At 34.4% G+C, this 17,894-nt stretch overlaps 1 protein-coding gene across 4 annotated transcripts in view; it reads left to right on the forward strand.

Annotated features, from left to right (window-relative positions):
* The window catches only part of mei-P26 (E3 ubiquitin-protein ligase meiotic P26), a 94,580-nt gene that overhangs the window by 32,278 nt on the left and 44,408 nt on the right, over window positions 1-17,894 (forward strand). For 3 of the 4 annotated variants that reach the window (XM_083129621.1, XM_083129623.1, XM_083129622.1), the window contains exons 2-5: window positions 11,103-11,307; window positions 12,452-12,596; window positions 14,153-14,332; window positions 17,521-17,661. In XM_083129621.1, coding sequence (XP_082985747.1) covers window positions 11,192-11,307; window positions 12,452-12,596; window positions 14,153-14,332; window positions 17,521-17,661 — 582 coding nt within the window. In that variant the 5' untranslated portion in view covers window positions 11,103-11,191. The remainder of the gene's footprint in view (window positions 1-11,102; window positions 11,308-12,451; window positions 12,597-14,152; window positions 14,333-17,520; window positions 17,662-17,894) is intronic. The other variant, XM_083129624.1, reaches the window with a different exon arrangement.

Here is a 17,894-nt window from a genome sequence, read left to right on the forward strand (position 1 = left end):
CATTATGAAGGTTATGTGATCCTATTTATAAATAAAAAAACATTGGAGCGCGGAAAGAAGTATTTACGACTCTACAGCCGTTTGAAGTGGCGATTTTGTCGTTTGCAATAGTTCGAACGTATTTTTAACTATGTTCGCCGCGCTTTCTTTTTTCGATGAATTTAGGGGTGAATTGAGTGCTAATGGAACCTAACCTAACAGGCCTAACCTAACCTTGTGTGAATGGTTTGTGGGGCTATCCGTGGATGGTTTTTGGGGCTACGAGTGAAAGGTTTCCGGGCGTTATCGCACATTTACCAAGGCATTAAAAATTAGCCGGTGTCACCTGCCCCGAACACTATTTCTCACTTTTGTCGCATTGACTCATGAAGAAACAAAAATTAGCCAAATTTAATGCTGAAAGTAAAGCTGAGAAGTTAACTTACCTCTTTTCCCCAAGGCCAGGCATTGCAGGTGGAAGTTGAAACTAAAAGTCGTTAAGTGCAGTCAGTCGTATGCAATAAGTCGTCTTTTTTGTCCTTTTCCACAGAATATTGCCCTACCCCGTCGTTCCATGATAAAAATAAGAAGTCGCAAATTATCCCAGCCCACAAGTCATTCAGAAAACGGCCTACAGTTGCCGAAAAGGAATGTGCACGATGTTCCACAAGATAACGTATAACGTTAGCCAATCGTTCGTGGGGCTAGCTCCAATGGTTTGTGGGGCTAGCACCAATGGTTCGTGGGGCTATCTTTTTAACTATTGAAACTTTTGCGTGGCCCTACTAACCTATCCACGTGCCAATGGTTCGTGGGGGCTAGCGCCAATGGTTCGTGGGGCTAGCGCCAGTGGTTCGTGGGGCTATCTTTTTCACTATTGAAACCTTTGCGTGGCCCTACTAACCTATCCACGCGCCAATGGTTCGTGGGGCTATCTTTTTCACTATTGAAACCTTTGCGTGGCCCTACTAACCTATCCACGCGCCAATGGTTCGTGGGGCTAGCGCCAATGGTTCGTGGGGCAGCAGACCATCTCCCTGTAAGTCAAGTACAATGTCCCGTATGTCTCGTCGAACAAAGTCCTCTATGTCCTTCATCCGTTGAAAGTGTGTCAATCTCATATTTAGTCCTTTTGTATTAATTCAATGTCACACAAATCAATTCCAATGTCTAAAGTCGCACAAAACAATGTCAATGTCTCAAATATCCAATCCGCCAATAAATTACATAAATAATATATTGAAATCGCAAATTATCCCATTGCACAAGTCATTCATAACAAGAAAAAATTGCAAATTATCCCATTGCACAAGTCAAAGATAAGAAGAAAAAGAAAATGTTCAGACGTGCGCCTGTGACATGAATCTAAGAGACGCCATGATTATATCCCTGCAAAACCGTTTCGACGTTACATAAGGAATTTAAATATTGAAAAACGTAAGTTTCCTAGCACGTAGATCTAAAAAAATTACTTTCCGCGCTGTTTAGAAACATCGTTTCTTATGAAGAACTAATTTTCGTAACGAGAATATTTGAAATGTGCGAAAAATCGAGGGTGTAGAAAAGGGTACCCGAGCCTATATATGTAACATAAAAAGGTACTCAATTTCTCAGGGATTACATCTAGTAATATATATTTTAGCTCATGTGTTTAGTAGTTTTTAAAGGTTAATTTCCAAGTTATTACATAAAAGTAGCTTGTACGTAAATGCACTGTACCTTGCCACTTGCAGTAAAAGGTTTTTCAACACTAAAGTTAAAACAAATAAGTAGAGCTTGAACATGGAGGCCCTAAAACTACAAAATATATTAATGCAACATCATAATTATGTCCAATTTGGTGTACATTGTCGTTCTGTATTTTGGAAATAATGAACAGTGATACCCCGTTTCTTTTGATTTTACAAGATCTTAACGGATCATATTTGAAACTTAACAGAGAAATATTCTATAATAATAAAACTCATAAACATAATGAAAATAAGGTACCCTTGACCCTCTGTACCCCTTTGAGAAAGTGAAATATTTTGCATGGTTTATGAAGATTATGTTGTTTTCCTTCTGATGTTTTTGTGTTATTGTGAAGTAAAGTACATCTGTTACTTTAGCGTGAAGCAGAACAGCCCGAAGGCTTCGTGCAAGTGAATATAGCACCCAACATGTTATTTTACAACAGCAGCAGGTGAGACCTTGCCTACTGTTCTATAAATGTATTATAAAATAAAGTAAATCAAACACGAAGGACTGGAAACTTACAAAACCAAAATTGAGGTGAAACTATCCTTTGTTAGGTTATAACTGTTGGGCTTGGTGCTAGTAGCAATATTCTGCATTTTGTTAAGTTTGATGGTGTGGTCTTTTGTACCTGTTCTTTAGCTATTTGATTGTGCATACAACTGGATTTTCTAATAAAAAATGACGAAAGTATGCAGATATGACAGATTTTTACTTACATGAACCATACTTTAATATCAATTATCTGTTATTTGCATTTTCCATGCTGTGGAACCAATTATATATTGTGTTAAAACATTGAAATCTGTTGATTTAAAAAAAATCCACAATTCTGGAAGGGGTACAGTGGGTCAACAGCCCCGTAAATAGTAAATTGTAGTTGAGCAAATTTACCCTGAGGTCGATCATGATACCTTTTCCCTCCTCCACTATTACAACAGTGTAATTGAAGTTGCTTTGTCTGCATGATATTTTCACCATTCCTCAAAGTCCTTATAGGAATGAGATCATCTGCATCTTGATTCATGCCTTATGAGCTAGAAAAGTAATGAATAAAGTGAAAGTAAAGCATTTATTGCAGAAATGATCACATACTACCAAAATTGCCAATTGTATGCAGTGCAGATCTCTGCATTGTGATATTAACCAAATAGCCTACAATTTTATGCATCACATTAAAGTAGACAAAAAGGGTAAAGTTACAGTTGAACTTATTATTTTTTGTATATTTCATTTACATTTATCATGGTTGCAATGTTGCAGATACACTAACACTTAAACAACTTGTACTTAGGTCCAGAACATCTATTGTAGCCTTTTTTTTTAATGTTGTTGAAAGAAACTGCAAATTAAATTACAAAGTATACCCAACGAAATAAATTTTTACACTTCTCAGTATTGGTGTAGTTTCCGGTTATTAATTTTGCCCATGTGTTGTTCCACCCCTCATGATGTATGACTGAGGATATTTTTTTCAACAATGGCAAATTGATTTGCATTTGTTGTTTAAATATCCCTCATTTATGTGTCTTGTTCTCTTGTGTAATCAAAAATTCATTAACACATTGTCTAATTGAATGTTATAGGGTCATTCCATGCAAAATCACCCAGAGCAGGTTGCTTCATAATCACAGATTATTTGCTTAATTTTTTTTACTGATAGATACTTGGTCCAACATGACAAATATGTAATATTAGACTTGTCCCACAAATATGTTGAAAGTTACAAATTTTCATAAAGTTGAAGGTTTTCAGAAATTGGGTGGATGAAGGAACGCACTATGTGACACAAGATGTGTCATATCTCGGAAACTATATGGAATATTGTGATGATATTGGTATTGTTGGATAGGCGGACAGTCTAACAGAAAATAACTGTGTTACCACTCTTACTTTCTCAAAGTAGAAAAATCTTTAAAGAAGATAATATGTTGTGATGAAAAATACACTCAACTTCGGGTTATTGTTTGATAGTGAGTCCCAGGTTTTACCAGAATGAAAATTGTTACATATCATAATCAATATATGTTCAACACAATATTAAAAAATCAGAGAGGTAATATTCAGTTGCGCTGCCAGGATTAATCATCCGGGGGTGCTGAGGGGATGCGTAATAAAATGTAGGAAGTGCGATGTTGAAAATGAAGAAAACACAAAATATGGATGTATGCATGCATGTTTTTTTTAGAGTCGCAACCACGAATTTTTGTCTCGAAGGGGGGGTGGGGGCAAGTATCAAGATAAATGTGCAAATAATAATAATAATAATGATGACATTATTATTATTATTAGTAGTAGTAGTAGTATGAAAGACATTATTATCCTCGTAAATCACGCAAAAAGGGGAGAAGTTGGTGCTAAAGCATTTGTGTTGGACAAACGATTTGAAATATTTTTCAAACGTTTAATTTCACATTAGCTAATAATTGAAAACAAGCACACAAACTTTAATTTTGAAAGACAGAAAATGCATGGCGAATATAATTCGTTTTGTACATTAGACATGTATATCTTTCATGTACAACATATGTTTTACAGATATGCAACATGAAGCGACCTAAAAAATAAGAGCATGCATATGCAACATGCTAACACTGTATTCAAAGTTTATTTAATACACATATATAACACATTATTTAAATGCATTACATAATCAATTTATCCGCCTTGTAACAAACCAACAGCAAAAATCATATAAATCCCTCAAATGTGTGTTCTTCTTTTCATCCAAACAATTGTTTATCCATTTAAGACCAAACTGCTTAGCAGTAACAGTCTGAAATACATAGTTAGTCTTACTTCTCTCTCTGGTAATTTACAATGCATTACAGAATAGAATGATGGTATTGCCCACTTCGTTCGCAAGAAAATTTCTAGATCCATATTATTGCAAACTGAAAACAATATTAATTTATAACGCTTTAATTTAGAATGTTCGCCGCCCCTAGCTACTGCTCTGAACTTTTACAAAAAAAATTTACTAAAGATATTTTCATTTGCATAAATTTGAAATCGAGGATGACAATTGCCTCTCTGTGGCCTTCCCCCTTGCCTTGAGGTGTCCTCGTCTGTCTGGAAGAAAAATAAATACATGAACAGTTGAACACTCATTCCATTTTGAACACCATTTTGTCATGCTACTCTTAAATTCTGCTAGCCTTGCTTTTTTTTTTTTACTTCAATTTTTGCCCCCCTTGTGCCCCATAGAATTGATTTCGGACCACGTTTGAGACCAAGCTTCAGCTTTGTTAAAATCCCCTTCTGCCGCACTATCCCCACCCATCAACAAACTGTAACATTTCTTTGTGAACTTCGGGCTCCTCGGCAAAGTCTGAAATGGTACTTTACTAAACATATTACGTGGAACATATAGAACGTATTAACAGGTAAACTACCCGTCACGATACAACTCACGTTAAATAGTTTCCCGAGCACGACCTGATGAGTGATGATATCTTCAAAGCATCTGAAATTTTTATTCCAGTGCGACTTGGAGAAAAGAGGAACAGCAAGTAGTAACAACAATGCCAAAAAAGGAACTCGCTGAGCTGTGTGCATATATCGAAAACACAAAGGCCACTTGAAACAAAAGAAGAAACCATTTTTAACAACAATACTGACAAAAGAAAAGACAACGGCCTCTGATCTTTATAGATTGCCGACAGTACAGAAAAATATATGCGGCTTCTCTTTCAATGCTTGCCTGTTGTACACAATAACAGCAGTGGTCTCGCTACAATACCTAACATTCACGAGGTCAATGTAGCTACGACATATGACACATATAAGAATTAATGTTTTCAACATAGATTTTAGCAACCCCTCGTGCCCCCCTGGTAGTATTGTTCGTAATAAAAATGTCACAGGTTTCAGTATTCAATGTTTGACCATTCTTCCACTGGCACACAGTTACATTTGTGACAAATGGCCCCAAAATACTCACAATTTACCACTAATATGTGTACCCATAATATTGTTAGAAATGTTGAATACATAGGAGAGGCATTACTATGTTGTTCATCCACTTTTAGTTCACAAAAATTTTAATAAGACTAAGAGTTTTTGTCCAGAATACATATGGGTCATTCCATACCGTATGGTGCAGCACCATTTTTCTTAGCTCAGTTATCATAATTATTAGCACAACTGTGCAAAGGCCAAAAATGCCCGAAGTCCTGAAACAAAAAATGGCCACCATTTTTAAACGAAGTCCAGTTTTAAAAAAATAGTGGCTTGCTTTTTTCAACTATCTTACATAAGGGTTAGAACAGTGGTCAAGCAACCAGTGCTGGAACATTTGGTATGGACTAACCCATATGCATTCTGGACAAGAACTCGGGTCTTAGTACAATTTCTCTGAACTAAAAGTGGATGAACATCATAGTAATGCCTCTACTACGTATTTAACATTTCTAAAAATGTTATGGGTACTCATATTAGTGGTAATTTGTGAGTATCTTGGGGCCATTTGTCAAAAATATAACTGTGTGCCAGTGGAAGTTTGGTTCATACATTGAATACTGTAAACCCTGTGATATTTTTATTATGAACAATATTACCTCTGATTTTTTAATATTATGTTGAACATGTATTGATTATGCTGTGTAACAATTTTCATTGTGGTAAAACCTGAAAGTCACTACCAAACAATTAACCCGAATTTGAGTGTCTTTTTCATCACAACATATTATTTTCTTTAAAGATTTTTCTACTTTCTGAGAAAGTAAGAGTTGTAACGCAGTTATTTTCTGTTAGGACTGTCCTCCTCCTATCCAACAATACCAATATCATCACAATATTCCATATAGTTTCCGAGATATGGCGCATCTTGTGTCACATAGTGTGTTCGTTCATCCACCCAATTTCTGAAAACCTTCAATTTTTCAAAACTTTGTTTGTCATATTGGACCAAGTATCTACCAGTAAAAAAAAAATTATGCAAATCTGTGACTAAGAAGCAACTTTTTGTTTTTCAATTGGATAATTTCACGTGGAGTGATCCTATACTGAGTTTTTAACTCATGTGTGGTAACAGAAAATGACTCGAAAATGTATAATTGAGAATTACATGAAGATAAAGAAAATTCTCACTAACAAATTTAAAACTTCAAAGTTTGGATATTTTTCCCAACATAATTTTCAACTGTCCTCTTGTACGAACTTTAAGAATGTTTATACTCAGCACAGTTATTTTAATTTTGAAAGTTCACCTAAACTTCGTTCATAATGAAATCGTGGGTGGGTCATTCCACGTCAGTTCAACCAGGCCAGGGAACCCACCATCTCAGATTTTTTTGAAACTTGGTACATTCAATCCTTCCATGGTGGTAAGAAACCACATAAAATTTTTCGCCTCTAACTCATCTCGTTTCAGAGTTATGGCCTCTCAAACTTTCAGCCAAGTCTTGTTTTCCTTCATTTCCGAAGCCCTCATTGAAACCTGCAGTGCTTTACAAAAAAAATTCTATCTCGCTCACACATGATTCAATCCTTTTGAAATTTCATAACAATATTAACCAAACAATAGGCATTTCAGAAAAAAATATGACATCACATGATATCAATATTTTAGTAAAACAAAAAATTAATAAAAAAAAAATTAGCAGGATTTTGTTGCCGAAAACATGCCTTGCTAAAATTTCAATTATCATTAAAAGGGAATGAATTAATACCAGCATAAGTATTTTTAAAATTAACCTGGATATGTATTCTAACTTACCCAGCAATAAAAGTTATGGTTATTTTATTCCTTCTATAAATATAATATACTTATGTCTGATATTTGGATGAAATGGCTTCCGGAGTATTAAAATATTTTGGTTAACTCAAAATCAATCAAATAATGTGTTATAAATTAATCAGTGAAGCAAACTCGAAATTCTATACTTTTGTTTATTCTTTGAGCATTGTTGTCTTATTATTTCCTTGCTTATTTATAAAATAATTTATCCATATATAAGCAAAATATGTATGGTTCAAAAAAATCTTTGTTTAATGTTGTGTTCTTTGTAAGCAGCAGTTTGATGATATGTCAACATTACCTGAGAAAGAATAACAATGAAGATGACAATAATGATAATAATAATAATAATAATTTATATTATTTTATTAATATGAAATCGTCATTGAACAATATCAGTTATTATGGTATTCCCTCCTGCTTCAACATTTGGTGTTTGATGATTTATCCATATAGATATTTAAATATGACTGACCAAAACACAGGTTTAAAAATTACTGAATATTCCATATATTGCCTATATACAGGGTGAGTCATAAGTCTCCATACAAATGGTGAAAACGATGACTAATGTTTGTTTTTCCTTTTCAGGCAGGTGAACCAATGAAAAAGAGATGCCACTAACGAAGGAAGAACGGATTGACATCATTCTGTTGGCTGGGAGTGGTACCACCCGTCATATAGCACGTACATGCAATGCAACCCATAGAACGCAGATAACCCATGACACTTTGGCCAAAGTTCGTCGCCAACGAAAGCAGGCCTGGAAGACCAAAGACAGCAACAAATGAACCTGTCCTTCTGAATTTCATGATAATTTTGGCCACGGTGTCATGGGTTATCTGCGTTCTGTGTGTTGCATTGCATGTACGTGCTACATGACGGGTGGTACCACTCCCAGCCAACAGAATGATGTCAATCCGTTCTTCCTTCGTTAGTGGCATCTCTTTTTCATTGGTTCACCTGCCTGAAAAGGAAAAACAAACATTAGTCATCGTTTTCACCATTTGTATGGAGACTTATGACTCACCCTGTATATTTTTTACCTTTCCATATATGTGCATGCAACATATACAAAAATTTACTTTGTGACACAAGTTGTATACTTTGACACGTTGGATTATCTTGTCCATTGAACTTAGAACCTTTTGCCATCCAAATGTATGATTCTTTCCTGCACTGACATCATGCAGATGTCTGAGAAGTGGAATTTGTTCCTGGTGGATCAACAACAGCCAGCATATGGGGAATTGGTACTGCACATGTATCTTCATGTCTTGGGCAATAGAATGATGGGGAAGGAGCATGGGGGTGAAGAAACTTTACAACATCATCTCCTTGAGATACCATTCCAAAATACCACTATTGATCATACTTACAAGCTATGTAACATCCAGGAAAGAGTTCATGTACGATTACAATAAAAGATTGAATCCAATCTTTTACAATCCAAGATGAGGCCCAAGGTTACCACTGGACTTCTGAGTCATGTACTGTACATTCTTTGGTAGTCCACTGTAAGAACTCTGTTGGGGAAAAGATTGTTTCATCACACTGTATCATATATAATGATCTGAAGCATGATGTGAACATGGTTTACAAAATTCAAGGAATAGTCGTGAGATTTCTGAAAGAAAATTTTTCACATGTCAAGAAAATACACTATTTCCGTGACAGGAGTGCTGCTCAATACAAAAACAAATATAACTTTCTCAACTTGTGTCTGCATGAAGAGGACTTCCAGCTAGAGGCACAATGGTCATTGTTTGCAACATGCCATGGGAAATCAGAATGTAATGGGATTGGCGGAACAGCAAAATGCTTGGCACGAAAACAGAGTTTACAGAGACCATTTGAGAGACAGATCACAACAACAGGGGATTTTTACAATTTCTGTGTGGAAAAAATTACAAATATTGCATTTCACTTTATTGAGAAAGGTGAAGTAGATTCAACCCATTTGACACTTCAAAACCGGTTTACAGATGTACAAACAGTTCCAGGCACTAGAAGTTTCCACAATTTCAGTCCTCTGGATTCTGCAGGCACCATTGTGGCTAGAAGAATCAGTCAAGATGACACCCCATCTCTCACGTACAGTCTGAAAAACCGCCAATCTTTTATTGTAACCGTACATGAACTCTTTCCTGGATGTTACATTGCTTGTAAGTATGATCAGTTGTGGTATTTTGGAATGGTATCTCAAGTGGATGAAGATCAAGGAGATGTTGTTGTAAAGTTTCTTCACCCCCATGCTCCTTCCCCATCATTCTATTGGCCAAGACATGAAGATATATGTGCAGTAACAATTCCCCATGTGCTGACTGTTGTTGATCCACCAGAAACAACATCTCGATGGCAAAAGGTTCTAAGTTCAATGGACAAGATAATCCAACGTGTCAAAGTATACAACTTGTGTCACAAAGTAAATTTTTGTATATGTTGCATGCACATATATGGAAAGGTAAAAAATATATATGGGCAATATATGGAATATCCAGTAATTTTTAAACCTGTGTTTTGGTCAATCACATTTAAATATCTATATGGATAAATCATCAAACACCAAATGTTGAAGCAGGAGGGGATACCATAATAACTGATATTGTTCAATGATGATTTCATATTAATAAAATAATATAAATTATTATTATTATTATCATCATTATTGTCATCTTCATTGTTATTCTTTCTCAGGTAATGTTGACATATCATCAAACTGCTGCTTACAAAGAACACAACATTAAACAAAGATTTTTTTGAACCATACATATTTTGCTTATATATGGATAAATTATTTTATAAATAAGCAAAGAAATAATAAGACAACAATGCTCAAAGAATAAACAAAAGTATAGAATTTCGAGTTTGCTTCACTGATTAATTTATAACACATTATTTGATTGATTTTGAGTTAACCAAAATATTTTAATACTCCGGAAGCCATTTCATCCAAATATCAGACATAAGTATATTATATTTATAGAAGGAATAAAATAACCATAACTTTTATTGCTGGGTAAGTTAGAATACATATCCAGGTTAATTTTAAAAATACTTATGCTGGTATTAATTCATTCCCTTTTAATGATAATTGAAATTTTAGCAAGGCATGTTTTCGGCAACAAAATCCTGCTAATTTTTTTTTATTAATTTTTTGTTTTACTAAAATATTGATATCATGTGATGTCATATTTTTTTCTGAAATGCCTATTGTTTGGTTAATATTGTTGTGAAATTTCAAAAGGATTGAATCATGTGTGAGCGAGATAGAATTTTTTTTGTAAAGCACTGCAGGTTTCAATGAGGGCTTCGGAAATGAAGGAAAACGAGACTTGGCTGAAAGTTTGAGAGGCCATAACTCTGAAACGAGATGAGTTAGAGGCGAAAAATTTTATGTGGTTTCTTACCACCATGGAAGGATTGAATGTACCAAGTTTCATAAAAATCTGAGATGGTGGGTTCCCAAACCTCTTTTTTTTGGTTGAATTGATATGGAATGACCCGGGTGTGTAACTGCATCATTTTATCTTCTAACTGAATCATTTGCTGTAGTTTCTTCTGTTACAGATTAGTAAGGAAATTTGAAGTTTAATTTTACCATTCCTCGTCTGATTTTTATATATTTTATTTATTTTTTTACTTCTAGATCAAATCACGGTTAATTGAGACTGAAATTGTGACTTAAAGAGCAAACACATACAGAAGCCTCAAATCCAGTGCTTGAGTCATCCAAGTATGGCCTCTGGTGACGAGATCGAGATGTTTGGAGATAGTTTGAAGGGCTCTAGCCCAGGCCCTCTGGAAGATTCTAGTCCTTCTGCAGAGCAAGATCATGTATGCAACTTATGTAGGTAAGTAACACCTCAGTTATTATGGAAAACTATAGTGAAGAACATGTAAGAGGGTGGCTAACGACTTCAGGTAGCACAATGGAAGGTGATGTCATGTGTGCATTCGGCCACTTAATTTTATTCAGCTTGTGTTCTGTTGAGTCAAGGTACTGATTGCGAATTTATTTTTGCAAGTTGTACACAAGGATGCACCTCAATGGTGATTGAAATTGCGAATATGAAAAAAAGTTTATACATATTTGGCTAACAATCTTGAGAAATTCTCAAAAATATGCTCTTCATATGTAAAATAAGCTAAATACATGATTATTCCACATATTGCCAAAATATGCAACATAATTTGGTTTCATTTACTTCAATTTTTGTCAAAGTACTTAAGAAAGCAGTTATTTTTAAAATATCACTTTTCAATAAAAGAAACATACATTTGAACATAAATCCTCTGTAGTCCTACAATAATTGAATTTGAAGTGGTTTGACTAAATTCAATGTTCATTAAATAAATTACATAATAACCGCATCTAATGTTTGAGCACTTGGTTCAAAAATGTTTAGTTCATTACAGATGTGAAACATTCCTATGTGGACACATTAAACATCTTTGACAAATACATGCTGCCTAAAAATTTTCACTTTTTTCAATATTTCGAGTTCGCTTGTGGAAATTTCCATTACCTTCTTTTTAAACAATGAGTACAGTGAGTGTTTTTATTGTTGTTTTCTGCACCGAATGCATCATTAAATCAGAATGTCATTATAATTTTTGTCGTCATTGTTAGCTGAATTTTAAAATCTGCAACAATATGGTAGAGTCATGCTGTTACCAGTCGATCCTTCTTTACGAAGGCCACTGCAGCACAATAATAAACTTTATTTTAATCCAGTCTTGTATTAGTTAATGAATTTAATGTTTTAAGATCACATTAAAAAAAACGTGTAACTTTATCGGAGTTGGATTCATGGCTTTCTTGGATCATATTTGCAAAATAAATAAGATTTTTTAAAAATGCTAGCTTCTGAATTAGTTTTAGTTTTATCTACCCCTGCTTATATATTTGCCAGTGAACACTGATGTAGTCCTAATGCTAGTATTGCTGCCATGTGTTTTGGTTTTTACATTGTGAAATACTTTGGATACTTTCAGCAACAAGTACAGCAGTCCACGTGTCCTGTCGTGTCTCCATGTGTATTGTGAAGCCTGTCTTGATAAGCTGCTGATCGATGAAGCTGGAGATACAGGGAAACGTGGCAGCATAATAACATGTCCAGATTGTGAACAAGAAACAAAGGTAAGTTTGCAGTAATTTACTCTCGGGTTCATTTTGTGTTATTGAATCTGTTATGTGAGAGCTTCATTATTTTCAGTGCATCTATCTCACAGGGTGTGGATAATTGTTAATAATAGTCAGATATTTCATCTTGTCTGTAACTTGTTAGATTTTTGTCAATTATTGCTTAGCTGTTTCTTAGGTATTACTATTGTTGCATCTTTAAAAAATATACAAAGGATTTGTTGATTTGATTTTTTTTGCTTCGATTTTGTGCCACTTTTGGCTAATTGCGAAGATGAGGATGATTGATGATGTGATGAAATTGATAAAGGAACACACAAAGAATGCCCAGGCCAGGATCAAACCTGCGACTCCTGGCATCATTGCATGCTGTGCTAACCACTCTGTGGGTGTGTTTGAATATTTATGTAAACAAATTTGAAATTGCAAAGTGTGAAATACTTCAAAATTAGAGATTGACTATGCATATGGAAAGTTAGTTGTTCATCCAATCCAAGCAAGATGAGCTAAGATATTATTTATCTTGTATATATACAGGGTGTTCTCTACATAAGTGACAAACTTTTTCAGTTCATAGAAAACAACTTTTCTTAACATTTTGCTCGTTTCAACATGAGTCAATGAATAACAGGAATTTTTATCTGTATGCTTGCAAAATCTAACAATCGTTCATTGTTGACACTGTCCTTTATTTACCTTGTATATGTTGTTTGATCAACTTTGTTTTTAAAAAATATATATATTAGGGATGGGACCGATTAATCGGTACTCTATCGGTATCGGCCGATATAGGCATATCGGTGTATCGGTTTATCGGTAAAATTACCGATTATTTTACCGATCCGATATATCGATTATTTTCTGATAATTTAGTGCAAAATTCTTCGATTTTGTTGTAATTTTTATGGATAATATCCATGCTCTACTTTCTAAAAAAGTAAATGTCTAAATATGCAATTTCTCTTGCACTGCAGTCACCTTGAAACATATTTATTAAAGAGGTCAGTGAACCTTTCAGGTTCTTCAAGAACTATTTCTAATTTTATATCGGATCGGTAGAATATCGGTTATCGGTATCATTAAATTTTATATCGGTATTTTATCGGTATCGGCCAAATTTTCATATCGGCCCATCCCTAATATATATTACAGTGGAAACTAGATTTATGGGTTTTCAAGGGACCAAGTTGGAGTAAACTTAAAATGGGGGAAAATGTAAAATGTATGAACATTTTGTAACATTTTTCTATGTTGGGACCATAACTGTGAGCCTAAAGGAAATAACAGTAACAGTTTTACAGAAACAAGAGTTTTTATAAAATGGCTGAAATACTTACATGCTTGGTGCTAATTCAAGCACACAGAAAGCATTTTCTGCCTGGCTAGTGGCCATATTGTTCAACTGACGTCGAGAGTGATCCTGTGATGCTCTGATGTCTCAAAAACAAATTAAAAGTCGGGGTCGTAAACTTAAAGGCAAGTTCCACTATATTTAAGTTTTTGTGAGTTTGATGTTAAATGTCTTACCCCTTATTACATTTCTCATTAAACAGATTGGAACCAAAGGGGCTGCCTCTCTGCCATGTGATTATGTACTGAGTAACATTCTGGACATGTCTGCTATCGAAACGATGGCAGTCCTTTGCACAAGTTGCAAAACCAAGGAAAAGGCAGTGGCGAGATGCTCAGACTGTGCAAATTTCTTGTGCCCTAATTGCAACACTGCTCACCAGGTAAGAATCATGTGTAGTGTTCATAAGGTAAGATGCTAGAAGTTGATATAATTGTTTTCAATGTGGGGCATCCTATTTGTTTATGTAAAGCTACACTGATATTCTGGAAGACTTTCTTTGGAAATTTATAAGTAAGATTAAGAGAAAGGTACTGAAGAAAAATATTGTAGTGTGCCAGATTTGGGTCGAAAGGAACAATTTGCTTTCCAAAGTTAGAATGGATAAATTAAGGCTGAATTCTATACTGAGACTTTGTAACAAAATATTAATTCATTAAAGTTTTACTTAAGTTATTTGTAGGTTCTCATGCAAGGTATTCAGAATGTTAGAATAGCTGTCTTTTCATTGACATCCAATTTTGGAACACACTATTGGCATATAATTAGAACCACATATTTATGGTGAATATAAGATCAAGATTTTGGTACCAATACTGGGCACATTTTGGGATCAAAAGCTGTATATAAAATGGTATTTCGGTGTTAAAATGGTGAATGTAACCTGAAATTTGATTTAAAAACTATACTAATTACAAAAATAATATTTTCCCTTGTAAAGGCACATTTGTGTATATGTCAGAGTATTAAGTTTATTTCTGTATAAAGGAGTACATTTTTGCTTCTCAAATTGTTTACAGCGGAATTAGTCAATTTTCCATGATTTGCATAACTCCCAGCATAATTTAGACTTCAGGAAGTGTCACTTCAGTAAATAAACTCTACATTTCATGTTTAAAAGTGTACTTTACATTTTGCAGTTCATTTTGTAACAAAATATGTTAGGAAATGCACCTCACATTTTGCAAAGACATGAAAAATGATCATTACAGTCTGGCATTTGACATTTCATGTTTCTATCAGAAACTAAATATGCACACCTCTATTGTATGTAATGCATGTAAATTGTGTCTTGTATGTAATTTCCTTGATATTAAAACTGAAAGTGAGTTGCAGTGTTTTGTAAGCCCTGTGAGATAACTGGACTCACGTGAATAATTTGAACTCAGTCCTAAAGAAAATGATAATCTACAAGACTAACATTACACACAATATCATCAGGATTGTTCCATTATTAGTTTTAAGATTTGCAAAAATTGCAGATAATTTCAGTGTCCATAAATAGTGTGAAATTTAGTGTAAAATTCGGCTCTGTGTAACATTTCAAGCGTATGTTATTAAAATGGCTGATGTGAAATTATTTGAACAAGGTTATAAAAGAAAATGAAGCCATTTGGAGAAAATCAATGATAATGTTTCGGTATGTGTTTGGCTTAAAGCAACACAGGAGCTAAAATAATAATAATTCAGGGTGAAAGTAGTCCTTTTACCTTTACCTTTTCATCTTGGTCTGTAATTTGTAATGGTCAGTAGTGTTTGTTTTTTGGTGAACTTTTTTACTTGTTGCATTTTGCAGTATACTTGATACCTTCGTGAGAGGAGAATGTTTGTGTTCATTTAAACGTAAGGCCTTTTTACATAACTTTTCCGAACCTAGTAATATCTGTTATTGTACTTAGAAAGTGACCCAGTTTTGAAAGTGTTTCTTGAGAATTGGCTATCTTTAAATGCTGAAAACTTTAAATATTACAGTTTGGGAGTTTAATGTTTTATATTTACAGTTTATGTTTTCCCATTTTCTTCCTGTGATTCTATTCAAAACCATGTTGTTATATTACATTTATTTTTAAAGTATAAAATGAAAACATAGTGCAATAATGAAAACTTTATCCAGTCTTCATAAATATATTAATTTTCTGTTCAACAAGAACATGTTTTATGACTGCTTATGGTGATGTTAGATGCCGGATAATTTTTTGAAATGAGAACCCAGTTTGTTTTCAAAATGCACTTCCTCAGTGTAATGGAATTTCTGATACCTGTTGACACTTTTCTAGAGTGTGGCTGTCTTGCAGCCTGTAACAATTCTGCACAACATTTTCATGAAACCTTAATGTCCTGGAAATTATGAAAAATGCATAATTCCCGTTATTTTTGCAACAACTCTGTAAAGAGAATTAATTTTGTGATTAAATTATTCCGATCCGAAATTGTGAATATTGTATTTGAAAGCAAGACTACTTAATATTGTTTTTGTGTAGTTCGTATGGAAAACTCATATTAAAAAGGGATAAATATTCAGAACTACTTTGAATTGTTAACAATGTCCATGTATAAGTATCAATGCAAATTGGTAACGGCTCACCCCTAGTAAAATTACCTGCAATTTGCTTATGCACCAATATGCCTACATTGACTATATTCTAGGGATGGGACCGATTAATCGGTACTCTATCGGTATCGGCCGATATAGGCATATCGGTTTATCGGTAAAATTACCGATTATTTTACCGATCCAATATATCGATAAATATCTTATAATTTAGTGCAAAATTCTGCCATTTTGTTGTAATTTTTATGGATAATCTCCATGCCCTACTTTCTGAAAAAGTAAATGTCTAAATATTCAACTTCTTTTGCATTGCAATCAGCTCGAAACACACATTACGGTGATCAATGAAAATTTCAGGGTCTTCAAGGACCATTTCTAATTTTATATCGGATCGGTAGAATATCGGTTATCGGTATCGGTAAATTTTATATAGGTACTGTATCGGTATCGGCCAAAATTTCATATCGTCCCATCCCTACTATATTCTGTCCCAGCTAACTCTGGAACAAACGAAAGAAATCAAGTGTCTTGTGCAAGAAGTGACATGAGACAGCTCCATCAATGAACAGTTGAAAGGGAATGGGATTGCATGAGGGGAGGAAAGCGACTGCAGTTATCAGCCTTCGCAGAAGCATGTAATGCTTCGTATTGCCCACTCGATTTCCCCACTTCTGCCACTATGCCCGGCGTTGCTCCAGAGATAGCTCGGACAAGTGTAGTATTTTTTTCTAGAAGTCCAGATTAATCTGTCCCTTCCCTAATCTTTTTATATAATGTAGTATAGAAGTAGATGCTATATTCGTAACCTGCACCGAAGGTGGTAATGTGGTATGTAGTGTAGCTGAAAAACTAACACTAGCGATTCACAATTTTGCTGTTGTATTTATTCATAGGCTTGATTTTATAGTGTCGAGTATTAGAACAACAGTAATATTGAAACATTACTTTTATTGTGTGGGCTAAACTTTTCTATAATTTCTGTCTTAAGGCTGATTTTTCATTATCTCTTCTTGCTACAGTTCATGCGCTGTTTTGAAAACCATCATGTGGTTGCTTTTGAAGAGTTGAAGAAGTCTGGTGAAGCTATACCCATTCACAAGCCAATTTTATGTGTAATTCATCCCAATGAGAATATGAAATATTATTGTTATACATGTCAGGTAAGACACATTTAATAGATGCTCTCGGTTTCATTTTCAGCAGGCTCCCCTTCCCATGGTGAAATGTGATCACCCTAGAAAGTTAACATCCCCATACTTGAATGAAATTTATCCATCTAACCCACATACAATCCTCAATATTCCCTGTTGCCACGCAAGTCCTGCACTTCTTATAACATACCCAGTACTTCTTCAACCCAGTTATTGTGATCCCTGTAACAACCACGTAAAGT

The sequence above is a fragment of the Lepisma saccharinum genome, chromosome 10 (assembly GCF_977018435.1).
Source record: "Lepisma saccharinum chromosome 10, izLepSacc3.1, whole genome shotgun sequence".
Lineage (NCBI taxonomy): Eukaryota > Metazoa > Arthropoda > Insecta > Zygentoma > Lepismatidae > Lepisma > Lepisma saccharinum.